Raw genomic sequence first — 25,370 nt, 5'->3', positions numbered from 1 at the left:
CCCTGGGCATTGCCTAGGAAAAGTGCACAAACAGAGAGGAGAAGAGAGGCCATTTCTAAGGAATAAAGATCTCAAAATGCAAGGAAGCAGAGTTAAAAGAAACCAGACAGAGATATTCTAACCAGCTTTAAGCAGACTCTCAGCAAGGCCAGCTGAGAGCAGTGCTTCTGGTCATGCTTTGATCCCCTTTGTGCAGAGCAGTCTCCTAGCTTTACAAAAAAGTACCCAAAATCTAATTGCAAGACTATAGCCACAGAGGAATACAAAATTAGAAGTGGTTATGCAAGTAATCAAAAGGCAAGAAATAAAGTCATTTGATGGATTTAAAACCAGAAGACATGAGTAAGAAACAGTCAATTAATAACATCACAGGAGTTAAACTAGCATGGCACCACTGGAGTGAGGGCTCAGATCAGGATATAATAAAAACACATTTACCAATTATCTAAAGACACTTAATAGTATGGTGATAGCCTGTGAAGATTATAAAAATTATCTTTAAAAGCATAACTGTAAAATTTTATAACTGGACAGCATATCAGATACATTTCAGAACAATACGTGCCAGAAGGAATGAACTGAAAAGTCCTAAATTGGCTGAAGAAATCAGGAAAAACTGGAGAGAGTTCTAGCTGAATATGCACTGATCATGAAAAGAAGAGTTATTAGGATGAACTAGGCATGTGAAAGCAAGTATTCGGAATTGTGTCAGCATGACAAACCAGCTTTCAAAGTGAGGAATGAAGTTCAGCAATTGCACCTGTAAGACTGAATCCTACACCAGAAAGGTAAGTAAACATCAGTCTCCAGGACTTGAGATAATGAGACAAGGACTAGCTCCTTAGCAGAGACACAGATGGATGATACTTGGTAATTGTTTTAGTAAAGATAATAGCCTAACTCCTCAAACGGTTATTCCTTATTTGAGACAAAACCACTCCACAAGTTAAGCTGTTGATCAGATCCAGTGTAGCCACAGTCTTCTACAGTAACCGTGTCCTATCCATCTGAGTATCACCTAACCCACTCCATCATTGTGGAACTCAGAAAAGGAAAAACAAGAGGTATTTTTAAGTGAAAACATAGCATAACAGTACTCTGCCCACATTTTAAATCAAAATTTCAGTTCAGAGGTTGGCAGCCTGACTGAAATGCTCTTAAGGGAACAACAAAATCACTTTAAAGTTTACAAATGAATTAGATCGCCATAAATGACCACACCTTACAAGCCAGTTACACAGCCCTGCTTTATTTAGCATAAATATAGGCTCCTGCTGAAGGGAGCAAGAACAAATGACTGGGGATATAGAGAAGCAGGTGGAACTGCTTATTGCAGTTAACAGATTAAATTTACACCCAATTAAAAACTGTCTAATTTAATACCAAAAGGAATAACTGGATCCACTGAAAGATTTTAATTAAATATATCTGGGCTTATTTTACACTAACAAAACAGGCTACTTGTTGTTTCACTATGATGCCATTTGCTAAAAACTAAACATACGATTTTTCCTATCTCAAACTACTGCATAAACTGGGCAACATCCTTCTTATAGGAATTATAAGGAATCTTATAAGCCTTATAACAATGAAATAGATATTATTGAAAACTGTCAGCACATAAAGGTCACACTCCCTTCTTTTAAAAGAACGCTTCAAGGAATGTTAAGTCTTTTCTATCAGCAAGTTAAAATGGCTGATTTAGGAAAACAGAAAATAACCTTTTGGAACCCTTCCCTCTGCTCTTTCATAAAAGAGAAAGGGACCAACCTCAAAAGCACCAACTTGAGTGGCAGAAATAACCTAGAAGTCTTAACAAATAATCATCAACATCACCACCAACTGTGTTCACACATAGACAGAGCTCCTGCTGTACACACTCCTTATGGACAGAGAAGAACATGTCTATTATAAACACTAAGCCTGGAATAGGACGTGCAAATTTTTATTGTATTTTCCATTAAGATTTCTTCCTCTCACAGGACTAAATAGTTTACCCTGTTCACCATTTACACAGCCTTACCTTCCTTGACACGATAAAGCATTGTCAGTGTGTCATCAGTGGTCAGAGCAGTAACATGCAGGTTATTTACTGTTGGCACTTGGTCAGCAAGAGCTGTCAGTTCATGAAAATGTGTAGCAAACATACAGAAAGCACAGATTTTGCTAGCAATGTATTCTGAAATAGCCCACGCTAAGCCAAAGCCGTCATAGGTAGAAGTTCCTCTTCCCAGCTCATCAATGATTATCAGAGAGTTTTCAGATGCTGTCCTATAAAAAACAAGAGCATTTTGTAACATTTAAGAACAGCATGAACTCTGGATATTGGGAGTACCACAGTCATGTTGCAGAGGCATAGCATAAAAGAGGCAAAAGACCTTTTCTATCTGCATAACGGCATACAAATAAAGTGCCTACAGAGCATCATATAGATCACTCCAAATTAGTTTCTCTGTCCCATTTTGACTTTGGCCTCCTGCTAGCAACTCTATATGACCACTGAAATAAAGAGAAGGCTACTTCAAGAAGTTAACAGGACTTGAGATCCTCCCCTGAGATCCTATACAAAAGGAAATCTTAAATGCATCTTTCTTAGCTCCTCCTTTCCCATCAACCCAACCAACAAAATCCAATAAGCACAGGACTCACCTAAGGATTGAAGCAGTTTCTAACATTTCAGCCATGAAAGTAGACACGCCTTTCAGCTGACTGTCCCCAGCTCCCACCCGAGCCAGGATACAATCCACAATGGTTATTTCTGCAGAGTCGCACGGTACAAAACACCCAATTTGGGCCATAAGAACAATCACTCCCGTCTGCCGGATGTACGTTGATTTTCCCCCCATATTAGGGCCTAAAGAAGAAATGTTGCAAATGAATTAAAAACACACAAACCATCTTTGACAATTCAACAATTCTTTAAAGGAGAACAGGCTCTAAATTAAAACAATGAACATTTACACCTACTACTGTCTCGCCAGGAAAGAGCAGCAGACTTGTCTAACAGGTGTAACCAGCAGCTCCACCACTAAGACGCTTTTTGCTTGTACCAAACGCTGCTTTTTCAAAGGGTAATCGGAGAGCATTAGGGGCCTTTCCTAACTTTTACGACTTTTCAGAAGTATAAGCAATTGTCTAAAACACGTCTGTACCTAAAATTAATAAGCATTAATTGAGAAGTCATCAGTATTGCTGCTTAAGCATGAAAACAATTTGCTTTCACCTCAAACAAAAGTTTCTCTGTAAAAGTGCAATAGCTTAATTACAGACTGAGTACAAGCTAACAGTGATTTAAATTACAATCTAAAGGGATTCTGAATCAGCAAAAATGGATATTAATAAGATCATTTTAACCGAGGCACAAATGCAGTAAGTATTTTCCAGAAAACTGGTCATTAAAACAGATTTTATGCTTTTTCTAACCAGGAAAACAAGCACGTTACCATGCATTTATTCAGATTTTTAGTTTTTTCTTTTTGATTATGTTAGAAGTTATCATTAATTGTTCTCTAATTTCAGACCTTTGCTACTCAGAATGTATGTCAAGGACATCTGGATGGAAATTAAAATTCAATTAAAACTATAAACACTAGAAATGTTTTCCTGTGTAGGAAAATTATCTTAATTACACCAGAGAATGGGGGGGGTCGGGAAAGGGTAGAGTCATTGAAACATGTTTTGCATTTAAAATCAACTTTAATACTAAACAAAGAAAGCATTAACAAAGCAGCTGCTTGACTTCTTGCCTACATGGCTACAGTACAACTGATGTCTAGTGGAATTTTCCACATCACTTAAGCAGGTTCAGGTTCGCCAGCTCCGAGGTTGCCTGGCTTGTGGAGTTACATTCACCAAGGCAAAGAACACGTATAGTAAGGAAGGACTCATTTCTTATTTCCTACTGTCCTAGCAGCCTGCCTCTCCTTCCCAAATAACTATTGCTAAATTCGTGATCAGCTTCCCCAAACAGTTCACTGTAACTACAACATAACAACTAATTCCATGAATATTACTTTGGACAACAAGAAATACACCTGTCTGTGCATAAACATGTAAAATACCCACTATCAAATGTAACATTTCACAAAAACATTGTGACTTTTTTTTAACATAATAAACAACAGCTTACCAATACCCTCCCTTCTTTTCCAGAGCTAAATCTTATCCCCCATAAAGAAAGATTAACAACTTGCTAGCTGCTTGCTCTTTGTTGATGACAGAAACTGTTTTGACAGAGTTTTATTGGGTTGTTTTTAAAAGGCATAATTACCGGAAATACTAGAGACATTTAAAATGTAAATAACGAATGAAAAAGAGAACAGAAGCATTTACCGGTGATAATGTGGAACATCTGCTTGCCCTTCTCAAAGGTAACATCATTGGGGATGAAGGCCACTTCATCTTGCACTTCAATGCAAGGATGCCTGGCACCTTTCAGCACAACCCGTCCTTGTCCCTTTTCCAGGATGACAGGACGGACATACGGCACTGGCGCTCCATTTGACACGTGAGCAAAACTGACAATTGCATCCAATTGAGCTACCACGTCATTCATCGTCTGTATAGGTTCTGCATAACCTGGTTTTGATTAGACACAAATTCAATACCATTAGATATTTTTTTTTGTTCTTCTTGCTGAAAAGGTATCTTAAAGCCTATACTGAGCCCATAAAATTAATTCATCTGCATTAAAAGTTAATTCTGTTCAAGATAGCAGTAAAAAAGTTCCCATATTTTGACTACAAAGGGGACTTCTCAGACCAAGAAAAGGAAGAGGTGAGGCCACGCTGATAGTTTTGCCTTAACACTAGACAACAAGAAACAGCTTATCTTACTGTGGGACAACAAATGCTCTTGGGTGGCAAGATGGCTGGAACTCCAGTTAAGTTTCCTTCCTCAATAACACACTGCATTTGATCCTCGTGAAATCAATGACAACAGAGACACAGCACGGACAACTCAGACACCGCAACCATTTCTGTTTATGTGAATGATGGTATGGCCAGGTCTGGAAGATACAGTGCCTGTGATACCAGACAACTAGACTAGATGGCCCAGCATCCCCAGCACCAGGTTTTAAGTTTTGGTGTTTGGGGTTTGTTTTGGTTTTTTTTCAGTGAAAGGGATGAAGGACAGGAGTCTACAGAGGTGAACTAACACCTGCAAATGGGATACATGTGTCAGAAGAGGTGAGCAGTGACCTGTAGAAAGAGTCCTACCTGTACAAAGTACATTTACTGTTCTAACATCATCTCTTGAACTGGCTAGGTACAGGTCATTAAGAGGACTTTAAGTCATTTTCATTCAAGAATTACACACATAATCCAGGCTTTTTTGTTAAATTGTCTCCACTTAGAGAAGAAAAATGCTTTTTAAAATACACACACACACTTGTAAGTCTATGACTGCACACACAGAAAGTTTAAACAACAGCAAAAGACTATTAATCATCCTAGGTATTTATAGATGTTATATGGAAGTTAATCCTGCTATACAATACCCAATTGACTTTCCACAGAAATATACAAGCCTTAGTATACTACACACAGAAAAACACCATTTGAAAATTACCAAGATACAAAAAAAAATTTCTAACAAGCTACTGATTTTACAATACACTAGCAAATTCCTTATCATGACAACAGGTCAAAGCTTATGAAGATTTCCACTGTAACTAAATACACACTCAAATATTTCAATATGTGGAGCTTAAAAAGTGAGTTTGTATCTTTAACGTATTTACCCTTAGCTTAATATTCATTAGTGTTTTCACTTTCAACTTCTCTCTTGCAAAGAGCCAAGACTTGTTTTGCTGTAACTAATGCTATTGGGAGAGGCAATATTTACAGAGTCCTCCAGCTCGAATTCCCCTATGTCTCTTCTCCTTTTGGTGAAGGACGGTAAACGTCCCATAAGCAGGCAATAGTGGAGCAAAATATATGGAAATCAATTAGGAAAACAATGTTTATTGTAATATATAAACAACTAACCTGATCTTATATTACATACTAGCATTCTTTCTTCACCATCTTTTATGTACCTCAGGCCCCACTCCCTCAGTTCTCTGTTGTCTTTTACATTTTCTGCCTTCTCCTTTGTCTGCTGTTTGGGTGGAGATACCCAGAGCCTGCGAGGTAGGTGGAGGATAGATGGCCTTTATGGGCCTATTTTTGTTCCTTTTATGGGATTAGCATGTGCACACACTCCCTCACTGCACACTCGTAGCAATGCCAGGAAAGGGTCTGAGCACACAAAACAATGTATTTCAAACTCTGAAGAACTGTCAAAAAGCCAAACCTCATTTTTCACACTGCCTGGGGAACATTATGGTTCTTCTCTATAGAAGGACCTCGAAAGTAACTGTAAGTCATCCCAGCATTCCAGACTGTGACACACATCAACACTGACATATTCACCTGAAGCAATGTTAATTATTTCCTTAACAATCGCATCCTGAGCCTCTTCATACTCTTCTCTGATCTTTATATATTCATCATTGACGGAGCTCAGTTTGCTGTGAAGAAAATCACAATATTTAGAAGCTGCAGCTTTCTGTCTTCACTGCTGCAATGCCAAACTTCTGGCCTCCTCATCTGCAAGTCAATACCAGTTGTCCCCATCTGTTTTAACAGCAAGGTTCAGCACGAGGACCACAAAGCAACTCATCTATGATTCATCCACACCAGGGTATCGAGTATCACCCACAAAGGCCAAACCAGCAATTCTAGCACCTTTGAACAAATCACTCTTAAAAATCTTACAGTAGTTGTTTGTTAGCTATGTGATAAGGACTTAAAGCTGTATTTCTGGCCATTTTGCAACAAGACGTGGCATGTTCTACAACTGGCAGAGGAGAACTGCTGCTAAGCAACTGTGTAATTAGCCCAGAGTCCTACACTAGGCTGGCTTATCGGAGCTGAAGGCACTGAGTTGCTTCATTGAGTAAAAAACTCAGTGAACTGCTGTCACAAAGAACAGGTTCTAGTCTTCAAGATAAGGTAAGCTGAAATGAAGAGAGAGTTTGAACAGGTGTTCATTCTTCTGAGTCTCATCTCTAAACACAGAGTCTGCAGGACTGAATATGAGATGCACGCAAGTGCACCCACACTATAAGCAGAATTCAGTCTTGTGCTTCTAGTACCATCTACAGAAGCAACCTAACTAAGCAAAGAACACTGTTTTATTAGTGACCCATGGGCTTTTTTCCCCAAGGGAAACCAATGACATTTACAGTAGATGTACTAAGTACCCTCTTCTCAGTTACAGAAAAGCCTAACTTCATCATTATGTTCAGATTCACTTAAAAAAAAAAAAAAAAAAAAAAGCAGTTTTAAATGTCAGGGATGTTTTGAAAAAATATCCTCTGAGTCAATGTTAAAACAAAATGCAATTAAGGTTTACACTTTGTTCATTTAAGGAAATCGGGGCAAAATACACCAACATATTGGTTGGCGTGAACCAGTATGTTTGCCCTCCTTTTCAAAGCAAAGTATTTATTACTACGAGAGTGAGTGATTAACAGTAACAGTTGCTATTAGTAATAGCACTGGCATGAAACCAGCCTTGCCCTGTAGGCAGTGCTCCTCACGTCTGTCAGTCAAGACACCTCTCCCAACAAACTCACTTCTCTGACGCTAACGCCAGCAGGAACTGTTACACATGAAGCAACAGCAGCATGGTTTGTCTGAAACAGGCTGTACAATGTACTAATGTCTGCTATTTTTACCTTTCCATATATAACACATAGAGGAGACTTAAAGATGAGTTTTCTCCTGGACCTGCTGCTGACAGACAAGGAGGAACTTGTCACGAAGTTGAAGTCCAGTTAGCGGCATTTCTTAAGGTTGACACCGAGGCTGACCCTATTTATGCCTCCATTAATGATGTGAATGATGGGACTGAATGCACTCTCAAACGCACCCTCAGCAAGGCTGTGAACAATGCCACACCAAGGGGAGCTGCCAGCACACTGGAGGACAGGGCTGCCACTCATCGGGCCATCTACAGTCTAGAGAAACAGGTCGATGAGGATTTCAACACAGGCAAAGCCCTGCACCTAGGATGAAATAACTATGCAACAGCACAGAATGGGGTCCAAATGGCTATAAAAACAGCTATTCGTAAGAGTTGGACCCAGTGGGCAAGACGTGAACACGTGCCAGCAGTGTGTCCCCGAGCCAGAGCAGGTCAACCTCACACTGTCTGTGCTAGGAAAAGCATAGCTAGCATGTTGGAGGAAATGATTCTTTCCCTCTTTTCAGTGCTCATGACACCACATCTGCAGTGCCGTCTCCAGTTTTGTCTTCCCCATGTACAACAGACATCAGACCTGGAGCAGATGGCCACCAGGAAGATTTGGAGCCAAAGCACATGGCATGCAAGGACAGGCTGAGAGAGATGCTTGCCCAGGCTGAGAGAATCTAAAGCCAGCCTGGAGAGGCACCAGACTCTTTTTGGAGGTGCACAGCAAGAGTGAAATACTAAAAACCCAAGCTTCTGCAAGGAAAATTCTCATTAGTTCTGATTAGGAAAGCTTAACACAAAGAGTGGTTCAGCACTGAAACTTGTGCCCCACCAGGTTGTGAAGGATGCTTGGAGGATGGGCACCTAAGGCAAGGCCCTGAGCTACCTCAACGAACTTTGAGACAGGATCTCATTTCCAAGGTGGCTCTGCTTTGAGCAAGGGGTTAGACCAGTTAACCTCAAGAGATCGTCTTCAACCTAAGTTAATCTGCATATGGAACTTTCTGCTTTGTTCTGTGTAAAAATAACAAAGCACAGAAAGAGAGACATCTGATGACTGAGGTAGCCCTTGCTCCTTCTAAAATGCTCTAGAAGAGCTAAAAATTCAGCAAGAAGTACAGACTTCATGCTTCGCTGTCCTGTGACAGAACTGCTGTCCAGACAAGGCGGCGCTGAAACAGCATTAATGCAATTAGCCTGAAGACTAAAATTTTTAAATAGCTTAATCTATAGAGCCACAGAATCAAAGTCCAATACACAGGACTAACAGAAATTACAGCATGACTTGGAACACACACAAAAAAGTAATCACTAACAAAACTGCGGCATGGCATATTTAGTGATAAACATAAATAGCTCTCTTCCTATTGCAGCTTGTGAAAGTGTCTGTATAAACACTCACAGTGAATGCAATTATGCTACTAGCTGCAGCTAAAACAGAGAAATTAGCCCAAGTCAAAGGACCAAAAATAGCTAACAGTTGGCAAAGTAAATGGGGAATGCAGCTTTTAACAGAATCTGTATGACTACTCCTCCTTCATGCCAGTCTCGCTCAAGAGCTCAATCTGTGAGTCAAAAAGGTGAAAATTCAGCCATTCAAGATGTAGGGAAACCAGTTTATCAGCGTAACTGTAAAGAAAGAAACAATTCTGCTCTTTCACAACAGGCTTGGAAGACTATCAAGATGATTTCATACCTGTTAGTAAATTTCACACCATTCTTCTGTGTATCAACTATTCCATATTTTGAATTGTTACGGAGAACTTTTTCCTCCTTGCAAGTTATTCGAAAGTGATGTCCAAACTGTGAATTTGTCTCCAGTTTGATACTTTTGCCAGCTTCCAAACCTTTTAAACAGAAGGAAGGTAAAAAAGAAAAAACTGTATTATCAAAAATCCTACAGCCTGTGCTATTTCTGCTGACTAATCCCGAGTACATAGGATGTAGCCTCTTAGATACGCTATTCCACATAATTGCTTTGATTCTGTACAGGTATGAGAAATACCCAGATCTAACATACATTTACTAACCCCTTCTCTGCTCTTACTGTGGTATGCTCTCAAACTGCATATTCAAATCAGGTTCACAATTATTGTATAGCTACATATTCTCCAGAATTGTGAAAAATGTTCATAGCACGCTCCAAGGGCATTCTATATTGCTGCTGTAAGCACAGAATCTGTAGTCTTATGATCCTTTTATAACACTTACTTCTGCTGATGGGATCCCTGTACAATCTTGATTTTCCTTCTTTTCATCTAGGTATCTTGTTTACGTTAAAAAAAATAAAAATCAAGACCAAAATATATGCAAGCCCTTGAAGGTGTAACCTAAAAAAACCTATAGTGTTGCCAGTTTTCCTTCCCATGTTTGCATTAAAAATTGATTTTTTTTTAAGTTGCTCTTTGAATGCCCAACTCATCACCTGCACATGGAATTTTTTGCACAGGATAATCAACTCATTAAATGTCTCATTTGCCGACAAATTACATTTTGCTAAGAACTTCAAAAGAAAACTTGCATATCCTGAATGCACACTCAAGAGAACGCACAGGGTTGGGGGGGGGGGGGGGGGGGGACGGGACCCAAAACATTAAAAAAAAGCCCCACATTTCAACGCACGTCCTCAAAGGATGTAAAATAGAACTAGGCTGAGCCAAAAGCTGAGTTACAGTTCTATAAAATTAATTCTGCAGTATCTTGCAACATACATGATAATTTCTGAAATATTCTGGAATGCTATCCTTTTTTAAAAAAAAAGGCCAAGTTATAAACCAAAAATCACTCAGTTATCAACAGATTGTACTGTGACAACTAAAGTCACCCCAAACCAATAATAAAACAACACAAACATCCCTTAACTCCTCTACAACAGTTTTCATCACTTGATCTCAAAACATTCTACAAAGGAGGTAAAAATCAAAGGCAGTTTCATACCCTACCTAGTTCTTTGGCTGCACTCCTTAGAAAGGACTGCATTTTTTCTTCCAGTTCATTCATCTTCTCTCTTAATTCTGTCAAATTAGGATCAAAAGAAGCCTTGACTAGGAATTCATGGTTCTCCACCTGGAAAAAAAAAAATCATATGAACATAGGCAGTAACAAAAAAAAATAAATCACCTCCCTGATCATACACTGTGGCATTATTTTACTTAGTAATTTATTCAGTTTATATGTTATTTTGTAATTATGCTGTCTGTGATAATCGGTGCCTGATTCAACTAGAAAACAAATACATCTCAAACACCTCCTTTCCCAAATAATATGCTTCATACAAGCAAAACATACCAATTTAATAGACTCCTTTGAAATAGGAGTCATCCGTACATTTATTTGCATACAAATAACCGAGCAGTAGGCAGGAAAAAAAGGAAAGTCAGAGGAAATGAAATTGTTATGTACATAATCTGTATGTTAGCCTGGGTTTGCTGCAGCTATTCAAGACAGAGCATAAAAGGATGGGGTGTTTCAAAACAACTTTTGTTTCTGAAGTTTCTGAAACAGTAATTCTTGCCCAACACACACTCAAGAGGTTATGGAAGGAGCCTACACAGTATCACCAAAAATCCTATCCCATTTCAATCCAGTTATTTTGGAGTTGAAAAGCATACACGTTTCCTTCCACGCCATCAGAAGCACAGGTGAACTAAGTTGTAATTCATCTCTCTTCCCCATGCCTCTACAGCCAAGTGCACGTTTCTGAAAACCTTACAAGCCTAAAGTATAATCCACAAGCAGAACATAAAAGTGCTAAATAAAAAAAACTTGATTTTTAATACATAAACTTATACAATCAACAAAATATTAGCACTGTTGTCCAACATGGAAACCAAGCACTGGCTTTCATATTAGTAATGTATTTAATCAAATTATGTTAAAACCAAAGGAATGCTTCCCCAAAGCTTCCCCTGGCTGCAAATTGCCTGCAAAGTTGTACACAAAGCACTGCAAATACTTTGCAAAAGACCCTGAAACAAGGTGGTGGGTTAATACAATTTGACTTTTACTCACAAGTATACGTTAGCAAGAGGAGAAAGGAGAAGAAAGGGAGGTTCACAGTTCCTTTACTCCTTCCCAGACAATAAAAGTATCACTCCAGAAAGCACCAAGCAACAGGAACTGTAACTGCCAGAACCACCACCTACATCTTGTTCTGCTAAGCACAAGAAGTGCTTCAAATCCACCGTGCATTAAAACAACTGTAAAAGCATCAGCCTGAAGTCTCCCAGATTTTGCAGCAACTTGGAACAAAGACGTGAGAATGCAATCTGGAGATGAAAGCCACAGGGCTTATACATTTTGACTTTGGAACGGGGGAACAAGTAAATTATCACCTGAAGAAACTGCACAGCATACTGTCTATTTAAAGTATTGTTACTTCATTCTGAGAATTACCTTCTCCCAACAGATAATTTGCTCTTTTAAGTTGCATCATGGAAAACTGAACTGTTGATGCTTATTTTCTCTGTGCAATTACCAGCACTGCAAGGCGTTACAGGCAGCCTGTCGTTCTGGTTCCAGTTGTGTTGCGTGCGAACACGCTGCAGTGGCAAAGTTCTCCAGTTGCTTAACCAGAGATGTGGACTCCACAAAACAACAGATTACGAGATTTTTAGAGGACCATCTTGAACTTGGAGGCTTTAAGGGGTACGAACAAATACATTCCCTGTTACATCCCTGTTGATAGGCCTGCTCCTCCTGTTCCCTTAAATAATTCTGCTAAAAGAACAGCAACGAACATTTATGACAAAGAATACAGTAGAAAAGACAATTCCTGGTTTTGTAGGGCAGATCCTGGATCTGAAACAGACTCTGGGACTATGCTGAGCTCGCCAGCTAATCTGAAAAACAAGTCCTTCTGTAAAGGGCTGTACTCTTGAAACTCAAACCAAAATACTACATACAAAAAGCACCAACAAACTTTGAAGTTACCCTGACTTGAGGAGGAGGTTGGAATATAGTTTTTCAAAGGTCCCTCAGGATTTTGTGAAAGATAGGAATGGAAGTGACAGTTTCTCAACTTCTATTATAGCTAGGTAAATGAATATCCATATCCCACGCTTTTTGAACTTAGATGTTTCTTTTTATGTTAGAATGGATTATTGACATAGTTTAGTTGCTATGACAACCTGTCCTTCGATTACACTCAGAGCAGAGCTAGGTATATTGTTTAAACTCCCTAAAAATCTAAGGAGGATTTCAAGTCAAAGTTCAAGTTTTAACATTCATAAGGACAAGGTTTATTCTTCTGGTGAAACCGGTGCTGGCTCATCTGTAGCCATTTTCCAGCATCCTGAAGGGGAAAAAAAACAAATCCAACACACCCTGTTTCTATGGGACTTGATTAAAAATAACTGACTTGTTATTCTGTTTAGAAGGACAACAAAACATTTTTAAAGTAGAAGCTGAAAAGAAATTTGAAGAGCTGGACTATGAAGGGTGAAGGCTTAGAGCAGCTGTTAGTTTTAAAGAAAACAGAGTCCCAGAGCATACAAACTGCATCAACAGATGGTCTGTAGCTAGTATAAAGCTATAAATTTCTTCATTAGCATGTATCACAAATTACAGCAACATGTCAATCAAAAAGCCTTTCCTTAAACAAAGCGAAACGCAGTTGATGAATGCATACACAATACAAAGAGATAAAATGCAGCGCTTCTGCCTTTGGAGAAGAAAATGCATCTTTCAAAGCCACTGCAGTTTTCAGGAGCTCAACACTTTGCCCTTGCTACCATGCCTGGCACATGGTTAGGTAGATCTCTTATTTCTACAGTCAGCTGAGTCTGACACAACAATCCTAAAGAACTCCCAAGTTTTCCAAAATGACTGAAGCATCTTATTGAGAAAGGAGCATTAAGTAAGTTTCTAGAAAGCACGTACATTTCAAAATGCATCTCATCAATTCTCCAACAAATGCAATGGGGAAAATAAATGTACAAAACTCACCAGAACCCTGGTGTTTCACTCATTAAACAACACTTCACGTTTTTGCCTGTGTCCTAAGCATTCAGTGTTAAACAGCAATAAATTAGTCATTTATACCCATCCCTTCTTCTTTCTGTTATAAGTTTAAGGAACACCAATGTTCCTTCCAGCTTTCTTTGGCCAATTTTTCCTCTGAAAAAAATGCTAATTTTCCTTTGCAAGCATAGTTCTATCATCAGAAATATTTTATAAGCGAGTGTAGGTGCAAGGCTAAGATAATTGTAGCAGCTTTCTCTCTAGTGAGAAATGTAACTGTAAAGTCAAGTCAGTCTTTATAACCTAAGTCAATAATTTCTCAGAGAGGCAAACTGTTAGTTATGAAGACTTAATTCCAAACAGAATCAAGTCTAATGAACTCTACAAAAGCAGAGAAACATCTTCTAACTACATTCTAGATTTGAGACATATCACAGTTACCTTGAAAATATGAAGCAGCAGAAAAGTGACAAAATAACTTCCCCACTTTTAGTACTGATTAGTTTTTTTAAAAACTGTTTCAGATCCACAGCGTCCGTGTACCAAAGCATTTTTTCATTGGCTAGATAATTTTAGACAGGGGATGAATATCATGCTAGATGAATTCAACTGCTATACTAATAACCGTCTTCATACATTCCACAGCTGAACTATCACTAACTACTTAATATAGATGACCAATTAAATTTAGTGAGTATGGAGCAGATTGCAAAGTTCAATAAGAAACTTTAATTGCTAAGCAAACCCCCTCCCACACACCAGCTCATACCTTATCCATGTCCAATGTTGTTTCTATCATCTCCAGAAACTTTGAGAAGTCAGAGTAGATATCATTAAGAGGTGTTATAAACACTGCCAACAACAACATCTGGTGAGCTCCTGTTAAGAACAAACAAGAAAAATTATCATTTGCAAAACCCCACAATTTTACCAGAATTCACTTAAGCAAGATAAACAGCACAACTATATAGCTGATTCATTTTTGTTAAGATTGGTTGTGATTACTTCACTGACACACACGTATCTTCTTCTAAAACCGGCATTATCCAGTTTATATTCTGATTAAGCTTGTATTTTATATCTGGTAGTATTAAGTCCCTTCTACTATGAGTAAAACTACAGACAAACAACAGTTTGAAAGCAGAGCCACTGCCTGAACATTACCTTTTCTTGCACATAAAAAGCTGAAACAACTTTAGTAAAAAGTCTATTCTACAGCAAACAATTTTAAAAATACAAAGTGGAAGTCTCATGATGCACACTCAGTTTTTAATTTTTTCTTAATTCAAAATTACAAAAAATTGTAGATATTTGGTAGGTTACAACATGGACACAAATAAAAACTGAGGCCTATGTTTTTGGGGTTTTGTTTTTCTTAAAAAAAGACCACCTACTCTTAACTAGATCTTTATAGTCACTGATCAGGAAGTCAAAAATAGATTAGTCTTTTCCAACATATTTTGTTAGCACAGATACTCTGTAGCACCAAGTATAACTGCGTAACACACATACTGGTTGGAAATCCATAGAACACTGGAACCATCGAATGAAGAACACAGTTCACCGTTAACTCAGCGTACACAGCTATTGCCAAATTTGTGAAAGTAGTATTTTCTTCAGGCCTACAAAAATAAGCATCTACCCAGCAGCCAGCTAGGAAAACGTTCTGTCAGTAAACAAATGTTAATATCTTTGCAGCCACTTCAAGTTATGATTTAATCACAGAAAGGTTAGCATTATTGACTATACAATTTACACAAAATGCCACAAAGAATCCAATACTATGAGCTTATAAATCGTTGGATTATGCACAGAATTACAATATCTGGCTCCGATGGCAAGGCTTTGCACATTAACAGAGAAACACAGAATGAAGTCTGGCCATTCCACAGCCTCCCAACTTCTTACCAGACTAGGGAAAGAGTCCTAATCTTTTGTAAGAAAAATTTCCACGCAAATTTATAGAAGTCACACAGTGAGGACACGATTACCCAAGGGAATGTCTCTCCTCTCTCATCACTGTAACTTAAGTAGAAAGAAGGTTTTTCCCTTTTCTCCTATGCCTTTTTGCTTCCTCACTCCCCCAAACTTTTAAAGTTAAAGGTCTTAAATGATTAGTATCTATCAACAGAGAAAAAAATTACACATCATTGAGGGATTGTTGAACTTGTAAAAATGGAGTCTTCTGCTGACTAAAAATTTTCAAAATTAAGAAAGAGCCGAAATAAAGCAGTTCCCAGTGCACCACCTGACAGTGGATGGCACACAAAATGAAGTGATCTTCAGTATGCCTGAATTAACAAAAAATGATTGTGCTTAAATTGTAATTGCTACTTTTAAGTTTATTTTCTTGAAAGTTGTAAGTAGGAAAGTTTCATTATACCATTTCATTATTTCAGTTTGAAGAGTACATCTTCAGACACAATAGGAAGATGTCACATTCAAAAATTAGAAAATATATTAATTTATTCTGTAAATAAAGCACTAATGTACTTATGTATATTTGTGATACAGTTCAAAGTGATACATTGCAAAATAAATTTACGCTTTCAATCCAACTTCATATTCAGAATCCAACACTTGAAGTAAAATAGCGGAGTCAGTGACTACTGAGGATTTATGAAAGCTGTATGTGTATGCTTTTCTTAAACGCCTAACAGTTGGCATTAAGAGACTATGGGCAAAGATCACCACTGAAAAATTCTAAATTAAACTCCAGCTTGTCTTGCACCTGCATTCATAAACTCACATAAAAGATGCATGGTAAAAAAGAAAACATGTTTGCACCTCCTTAACATTATCAGCATGTAAGCGAACCACTGAGAGAAAGAATAATAGACCTTTATCCTGCCAAAAGCAGAGATGCACACTGATCACAAAGCTTATCTCTTCCCAGGTACAGTTTTTAACCTGAACCATAATTTACTTACTGAAGCACAGACAAGTGTTTATTACATGCATTAAAGACTACTATCGATATGGTTTAAAGCGTTGTACAGAAATTAAAATCAAACACCGATCTTCAAACTTGAGACATTTACAGTTAGTTTGGCAGGAAACAGAAGTATGAGAACTGACACTATTCTATCAAGGGAAAGCAGAGAAATCTCAATGACTAAATGCACTTAAACCAGCCGTTTTGATGGTACAAGAGGTCTTAGAAAAAATGAGGAGGAAAAAACAAGGAACAAAATGGAAATGGGGATAAACTATAGTACGGGACTAGCAGAGGTGGATCATACATAGCGCAACATCTGCCTGAGATAACGGACTGCCTAAGAGAAAGAGAAATCCGTAGACCTAATCTGGGCTTTTCTAAAGCATTCAGTTGTATCACATGGGATGCTAAGACACAAGATTGATGATTAATACAATGATCAGAATGCAAATAAAGAGGACATCACCAACTTGCAAAAGATGAATGAGCTGGAAGGGCATCAGCAATACAATTCCTCCAGGGCTCATACAAGCATTTATCTTTTTAAGATGTGTGAATTAATAATATTAATGCACAAAAGGCGGCTGCTTATAAAATTCACTAATACATACAATGTGGAAGATATCAGTAGCTGAAATTGAAGCAAAATGAATTAGGAACATAACTACCTGACCTTGAAAACTGGGCTAATAGAAACAAAGTAAAATTTAACAGTAAGATGACACATTTATAAAAATTTCCGGTATGAGCAGGAAAATAATCAGCTGGAAATGACAAAGGATGAGTAACAGCTTAGTTTGGTCACAACATGGTTATAACACGCCAGTACAACAATCATGGAAAGATCAGTACTGGAACATGCAGTAAGAGGTGTTTTCAAAAGCATTAAGGGGGTATGGTATACAGAACAGTAAAAATATGCTGGAACCCAGCATACAGTTCCTGTATCCTGCATATTTACAGGCTTAAAATAAAGAGTGTCAGTCTGAGATGGGAAGGAAGATGCTTCAGCAGCTTTCTGAAGACAGACATCTTGTAAGTACCTAGATTTTATGCCCCAGCAATTTGAGTAATGAACAACTGCTTGCTTTTGCCAGCAATAGCAAAATGATTTGATGACTCAGAGTCTTTCCCATCTTATGCAGGTTTCTTATGTCTGAAAACCAAAAAAAGTCATCTTCACGCATTATCCCTATCCTCAGCTTTCACCATCCATAAAAACAAGCATCTCAACAAAGCAGCGCTTCATACCAAGGGAAGGGCAATCACTGCTGATCACTTCATGGTGTAGTTGCTCTATCTCCCCATAGCCATTCACCAAAAAAAAGAAAGTTCTGAAACTGGCAGATACTCAGAATTGTCAAAAAAGTTTCTGACTTTCCATCTCTTGATGAGTTAAAAGACTTTGTACAGTCTTGAAACAGGAAAATGATCAGATCCAGCCTGAATCAGTCATATAACACAAAATTACCAGACCGTTCTTGTACTTAAACAAAGGTGTACAAGTACAAAGAAAAAGAAAAATAACACGTTTCACCCATTTTAAATTATCCTAGATATACTGCTGATGAATGCTCTACTAAAGGCTGACTGATTCATGTGTAAAACAGCAAGAACCTTTTGCAGTCTATTATTTTTTCCATATGGTGAGCTTAGCAGTTTGCCGGATACAGCTTGCTCCTCAAAACTTTTAAAAATTGTATTGTTTTCTACCCAACGTTACGACAGAGAAATTCTGTTGATCCAAGTGACAACTAATACAAAAAAAAGCAAAGAAAGGAAACAAGTATTTTGAACTAATACACCTCTGTTTAAGATGGAGATCCAAGAGCTCCACGCCAAGGCAAAACCAAGCAGAGTCTGTTTGTAAAACCAAAGGGACATGACTGAGGTCTTAAAAAAAAAAAATTATCTGCCAGTTCCTTCCCAGTTTTGGATCTTAACTGCTTTTGGAAATAATACAGCAAGCAACCAAAAATTAATGTATTTTAAGATTAGTATTTTAGAAGATAAGTTGCATTCCTTGAAGTCATAAAACTATCGTACAGAAGAGCATAACATACCGGGCAACATTACTGCCTGCTCAAATACAGGAACAAAATTTTTGTAACTACCATTTCAAAAAATATTTCTCTTTAAGGTTTTGGTGCTTGTTTTATGCAAAGAGATTTTCAAACAAATTTATGGGCTTTTAAAAAATATGCTTTCTGACAGGCTAGGACTGCTATTGCTGTATTGAGTCACCCCCATTATGCTGACACAATCTTATCCTGCATTTTCTTGATAACACATAGAAAACGAAAAGAAAAAGAAATAGCAAGCTTTGTATTTTCTAGACTTGCTTGTCATAGCATTGAGCTTCCGACTAAAGAAGATAAGCAGCAACACTCTGCCACATTACTCTTATGAAATGCAGGAACATCAAGATTTAAAAAAAAAAAAAACACACCAACAAAAAGCCATTCAAATTATACCTATAATGCTTATACTGGTTTTTTGTGTTTAATTACAACTCAAAGTGCAAAGTGTCTTCAAAAGGAACACAACAATATTGTATGAATGGTATCTTGTTTGTAAGATCATAATACACACACAACTGGTCAAGAAATCTGAGACAAGTCGATGTCAAAGATTACCAGACCACCACCCAACAGTTCAAGTATTTCAGCTAATGGGAAGGCTTTTTTTCATGTGAAGATTTGGGTATGTTAATTTTTAAGTATCTGACTGGCATTTCAGAATTTTTGCTCACTTCAAAATCAAACATCTTTAAGCTTTATTCCTGCAACAAATGTACACAGGAAAAAAGTAATCTTTGGAAATCTACATACTATTTATTTGCATCATCAGTGAATTATAAAACATTGAAATAGATGGAGGTAGCATTACCGTCATGTTTTTCTAGTGCTTGTACAACATTAGGCAGTTGCTTAATAGCCTGGTACATTCGGTAACAGTCCTGTAAGTTTGCTGCTTGTCTCTGAAATTTTTTTGCCAGCCGGTTAAGATCTGGGAAGCGACGCAAGAGATCTTCTTGAAGGCACTGACGTAGTTCGGGATCCACCACAAAAGCTTCAACCAAATTTAACCTAAATAAGAAGTTCATCACAATGATTAGCATGGCATTGTCTGCAATTCTTTTATGTCACTAATTAGAATGAAAACACTTATCCGGCAGTTTCTATCTATCCTTTCTCTATGGCTGTATCCATTGGCCAACTTTCCTGATGAAAGAAGAAATGAGACTAGAACAACTCAGGAGCTGAGAAGGCAAAGGTACTTATAGCCCATGTCGTGCTCCTGTAGTTTTTAACAGTTGTGGTATGGCAAGAACAGCACTGGAGCCAAACAGTTTCAAATACAAACACCAATTATTTGTTCTGTAGGTATGTCAAAGCTCAGAATCTACTTTGCAATTAATACTTTCCCTGCATCATAAAAAAAAAAAACATCCAGTAGTCTAGGAAAGAACAGGTATTAAGTCAGAAAAACCTACACTGTTGGAAAATTCCCACTCTTGGCAGAGTTTAGTTGCCTGTGGTCAAGACAACATTGTGACTGGGCAGCTGTGCAACCCTGCATTACAGGATCAGAATCCTTGAGGTTGGAAAGCACCTCTGGACATTGACTACTCCAACTCCTTTGCTCAAAGTAGGGTCAGTTAGAGCCAGCTCCCCAGGATGGCACGCAGTCACATTTTAGGCATCTCTTAAGGATGGCCCCAGCATCAACCCCTGGCATACACCATGACAGACGGGCCCCCAGCTAGACTTCATGCCCCTCCCTGATCACAATCCTTTGAGCCTGGCAGTTCAGCCAGTTTTTAGTCCACCAGTGTCTACTTATCTAGTCCATACTTCACCAGATGCAGTGGGATACAGTGATAAAAGCCTGCTGAGGTGCTAAAGTCAAGAAAAACAACGTTAACTGTTCTCCCCTTACGCAACAACCTAGTCAATTTGTTGTAGAATGCTATCGGGTTGGTCAGGTATGATTTTCCCTGCCAACTACTTCAAATCACCACCCTACCCTTAGTGTATTTAGCAATGCTTACAGGATTATTTGCTCAGTCACCTTCCCAAGGATGAAGATAAGGTTGACCAACCTGTCATTCCCTGGATAGTCCTTTTTGCCCTTCTTGAGGACTGAAAGAAAGCAAACGTCACTCCTACCTTTGGAAGCCTCCTCAAACAATCATGACCTGAGACAACCAAGATTCGTTCCCCCAGTGACTCAGCACTTGTGGGTGTATTCCTTGGGTCCCACAGACTTGCATGTGTCAGATTTGTTTATATACCTGGCAACCTAACCATCCTCTAATGAGGCTGCGTCGTCTTTGCTCCAGACTCTGCCACTGGTTTCAGGTGCTTGGGATCCCTGAAGGCAGATCGTGCCAGCAAAGACCACTGCGAAGAGCTGTGTAAGGAAGAGGTGTGGGAAGCCTTGTCCTGGGGTCTCCTCACCCTCACTCAAGAGCTGCATTCAAACTAAAGCACTTGTCCTTGGTTCTTACCCAAGCAATGCTGCAGCCATGCCTGTGCTGCCCATACACCCCACTGCTCCAGACGTGACCCACTGACTTGACTTCCTTGCTTCATGTTTGACCATTACTATAGACTTGTCCGGAGACCAACTGTTGGCTGAACCTGGTTACTGTCACCAGATAAACCACGTGTCTCACACAGGTTTTGAGGAACTGCATCCTTATCTGTGAGGGTACTGTCTCTACCTGCCTCGTCACCATGACCTCCAGCTTGCTTTTGCTTCAGTCTGTCCTTGTTGCTGCTCCCTAACATTTTGGATTTTTTTAAAAACAGTGAAATAAATATTCTTTAAGTGCTGAAAGTAAGCATAAATCTCAATGTGAAGTGACAGAGCATTAATTTATATTTTCCCCACTAGAATGTAAGTGAACTTTCATACATCTCTCGCTTTATTTTTTGCACTGGTTAACACTGTCATCTTTACATATTTTACATTACTTTGCATTTGCAGTTAAACAAGAAGTCAGATATTGTTCTTCTGGAATGCCAGAAAGGTCAATGTTCTTTGGTCACACTAGGAATAAGGACAAACTCCACCCCTTCAGAGACCTCCTCACATGATATACTGCATTGATTTCTGGTTAATCACATTAACATGTCATCTATCAGCATCTTGGCTTCAGGAGGGATGTTAATTTAATTTAGAGACATGCCAGCAAAGGACAGCTTTCACCATATTATTTCTGCTGTTTTGTTTCCTGGCAAAAATGCATCAGTTTCAATAACAAGATCATTTGCATTTGCAAACTGCATTGGAAAGGACAATATTTTTTTGTCATTTTGAAAGCAGTAATCTCTACATCACGCCATGCGGTGTTCTGCAGAGCACGCTAGATGCTGGAAACAGTACACAGCAGTTAACATGATACACTGCCTCAGCTAGTTAGCAAAGACAGCCACTCAAGAAACAAAGGCTTTCTCCAAGGTAACAAAGAGATAGAGCGCCCTGGACAGGTAGCAGTACATTTCTGCATATAAAAAAAATTCAAAGGGAACATTCTTCTGTTGCTGAAAGTGTTCTACCCACACCACTCCAGTGAACCTTCTGTATTATACTGAACAAAATCAATGAAAAACAGAAGAATCCTACCTCTGTGTTTATCCCTTCAACTACTGCCTTGATAAATAAGTTTAAAGATTGACATTACTGACCTATAATGGTGCTTTATTTCCAAAGAGGATAGAAAACATGGGGAATCTCTACAAGATACATTTAAGTTCCAGCATGTGTACAGAGCTTGTGAGAAGTAGACAGGAATATACTTAAGGTATCTGCTGCAAGAACGCACAAGATTTGTATAAGAAACATCAAAATAGCCAAATAATTTCCAATTCTGATCCCTGTTGAGGTTTCTGAGCACAATTTCTAAGTTTCAGGCTTCTGTCAAACACTTTGGAGGAATAACAATAATTACATGATCTGGTCAAAGCAGATACATTGCCATATTTATTAAAAATCCCTACAATTTACTTAGCAGATGTGACTTAAGACTTCCATCAAACAATCTCCTCTCAGAAGCACCACCAGCAACTGGTGACCAAAAGCACTTTGTAAAGACTAGATTTTTTTTCTTAATATAAAAAAAAAAAGCACCCACACCAAAACTAAAGACACCTGATACCACTGCTTAACAGCCTAAATACAAGGCCACTAACCAGATGTGTGCCTACCTTCCCCAGGGGATTACAGAAGGAAGAAATCCCATCTGCAGGTCTTCCCTTCAAAGTATCTTCTGCCTCTGTCAGAGCTTACTGAAACTAGGGGCAGTATCTGCCATCCTGTTCCTCTTCACAGGAACCCAGTAACTTGGTCGGTTTTAGTCCTTTAATATGAAACAATTCCTTTGGCAAAACCAAGACAGGATTCACTGAAAACTTCTCCATAAAGCATACACGTGTTCCTACTATCACCTTGCTTGGTCTTTAGCAGTTACGGTCAAGGCAGACACAGGAGGAATTGTACTATTCTGATATTATGTCCTCTCACATTGCAGGTGATACACAAGATTTGTAAACCCATTTATTACTTCTCCAGTATCAAAATATCACCACACACCAATCCACAGAGAGGCAGTAGTCACAAATTCCTTCAAGTTTTATCCCCTACAAAACTGCAAGAAGTTTTGGTTTAAAATACCCTTTCTTCACCTAAAAAAGGTACTACAAAGAAATTAAGATGCATTTGGAGTATTTATACAATTATGAAAGTTAATTTTAATGTAGAAAAATACTGCTCTTGCCTGTGCTAGGAAACCAGAGCATGGTGGTTTCATCCATACTGCTGGAGCTACAGACTCCATGATTTCCACATTAAAACTTCCAGTATGAAAAGTATTTTCCTGATTTTGATGACCAATCTCTGAATGTGAAAAATTCAAGTTTTTCCTCCACATTAGATACCATCTTGCTGTCTGATAGCTTATGTTTAAATGCAGAGTATTTAGTTTCTCTTCCAAGAGGTTCTTACACAATCAATACTCCTGGCACATGGACATACACACATGGAATCACTTCCTGAAACTTACTAAATTTTGCACTTGGAACAAACTAGCAGCAACAGTTTATATAAAGCCACCATACCTTATCTTTAAAAATCCATCTGCAGAGACTTGCCTTCAACCTGACACACAGATGCCTAACACCCTTTCTGAATACATGTAAAGCTCTGTAAGACACAGGCAGGTTACATTCTTCCTTTCTATACATATTGCTTTATACTTACTGAAATCCAAACCCATCCTTGTTCTGCCCAATCAGTCAGCCTGTTCTGGTTTTTATTAAAAGTTTGGTCTTTACTTGTGTCACCTATAAAAGCATCAGTACCTTATTCTCTAATGATCAGGATAGTAGCTAGCTAATATCTCAAGTGCATCTTCTGGGCTCTTGAGCTTACCTTTGCCAAGAGTAAAACTTTTTTTTTTTCTTTTCCTTGTGCATTTTACACAAACAAACCTTTTACTTTCACCCCAAGACTCCCTCAGCTTGTTCAACAACCTCTTGGATAAGATCTCCTCAAAAGTCTTTTAAAAGCTCTAATTTATTCTTTTTTTTTTTTCTCTCCTTTGTATACAACGACAAGTTCAAAGAGTTCTCAGATCAGCATGACACAATTTTCCTCTGCCAAGGCCATACTAATGACTAACATCTCATGACCTTCCTAGCACTGTTCTATTTTCTTTTTCCCCTGCCGCGTATTTGCTAACCACAAATACAAGGCTGACAGGTCTGCGTTCAGGCCAGGTTTTCCATAAGTTTCCTGTTGGTATGGTAAGGGTGTGATGGTATAGTAAGAATACACAGGGCTACGCTGACATCATGCAACTATAAGCCATGCCTAACGCTCAAAAGTAATAATGAAATCAAATGACACGTCGGGTTTTATATAAAGCTCAACTAAGGAAACAAAAAAAGGAAAATGCAAGAAGAAACAAATAAAATAAATCCAAGAGAGTGCAATCAAACAACAACTGACCGCATTGGATAACTTGTTACTGCCACACCACCAGAAGTGAAAGGAAAATAAGGCAACACTTTCCACCACAGATCTAATGCAGCACAGTCAAGAGAACAGAAACAATAACTAGTGAAACCACACTAGAACATAAAACACCTCTTTGTTTCAAGACAGTTATTTAAACTTGCAAATTAAACCACAAGAACAGCAAACAATTTCAGTTAATACAACTGAAAACCAACACAAGTGCTTTTCTTCAACTTGAAAATTACAATCTCCCCTTTTTTCCCCTGCTATTCAAAACCATGGTTATTTATTGGCTTTGAATTCTGTGCAGTAACAAGTAACATCAGGTTTAGTGTGCTCTAAGAGAGAGAGACAGAAGGAGGGAGAAGAAAAAAAACCTCACCTATTTCCAAGTTTCTGTTAAATATTCTGGAATCTAACTGAAAGCATTTCATCTCTTCCCCTATTTTACTGTTGATAAGAGCTGTCTCTCACACCTGCCACTAACACACAAAAGACCAAAGCTCCACACCAAAAGGCGACAACAAAAATGTGTTTCTGATCTAATGAACGGCACACCCTTCCCCAAGTCTCATCACAATGCTTCCATTCCACTGATGTTTACATCTCATTTGACATCAGAAAAGACTGCTTCTTCCTTTGCTACACCTATACCGCATTTGTCACCACAATTTTAAGGTTACTGCACTCAGTCCTGCCACTA

The 25,370-nt window shown here is 38.4% G+C and overlaps 1 protein-coding gene across 2 annotated transcripts in view; it reads right to left on the bottom strand.

The window, feature by feature from the left end:
* MSH2 (mutS homolog 2) overlaps nt 1-25,370 on the bottom strand; it is a 51,464-nt gene that overhangs the window by 5,035 nt on the left and 21,059 nt on the right. For both annotated transcript variants that reach the window (XM_080408395.1, XM_080408394.1), the window contains exons 7-14: nt 19,532-19,731; nt 14,474-14,583; nt 10,686-10,809; nt 9,440-9,590; nt 6,417-6,514; nt 4,333-4,578; nt 2,650-2,854; nt 2,024-2,271 (exon numbers count right to left, since the gene is read on the bottom strand). In XM_080408395.1, coding sequence (XP_080264521.1) covers nt 2,024-2,271; nt 2,650-2,854; nt 4,333-4,578; nt 6,417-6,514; nt 9,440-9,590; nt 10,686-10,809; nt 14,474-14,583; nt 19,532-19,731 — 1,382 coding nt within the window. The remainder of the gene's footprint in view (nt 1-2,023; nt 2,272-2,649; nt 2,855-4,332; nt 4,579-6,416; nt 6,515-9,439; nt 9,591-10,685; nt 10,810-14,473; nt 14,584-19,531; nt 19,732-25,370) is intronic.

The sequence above is a fragment of the Falco punctatus genome, assembly GCF_963210335.1.
Source record: "Falco punctatus genome assembly, chromosome: 12".
In the NCBI taxonomy this organism is placed as follows: domain Eukaryota; kingdom Metazoa; phylum Chordata; class Aves; order Falconiformes; family Falconidae; genus Falco; species Falco punctatus.
Note: the sequence above shows the minus strand (reverse complement) of the source record. Positions and strands in the feature narration are given on the sequence as shown.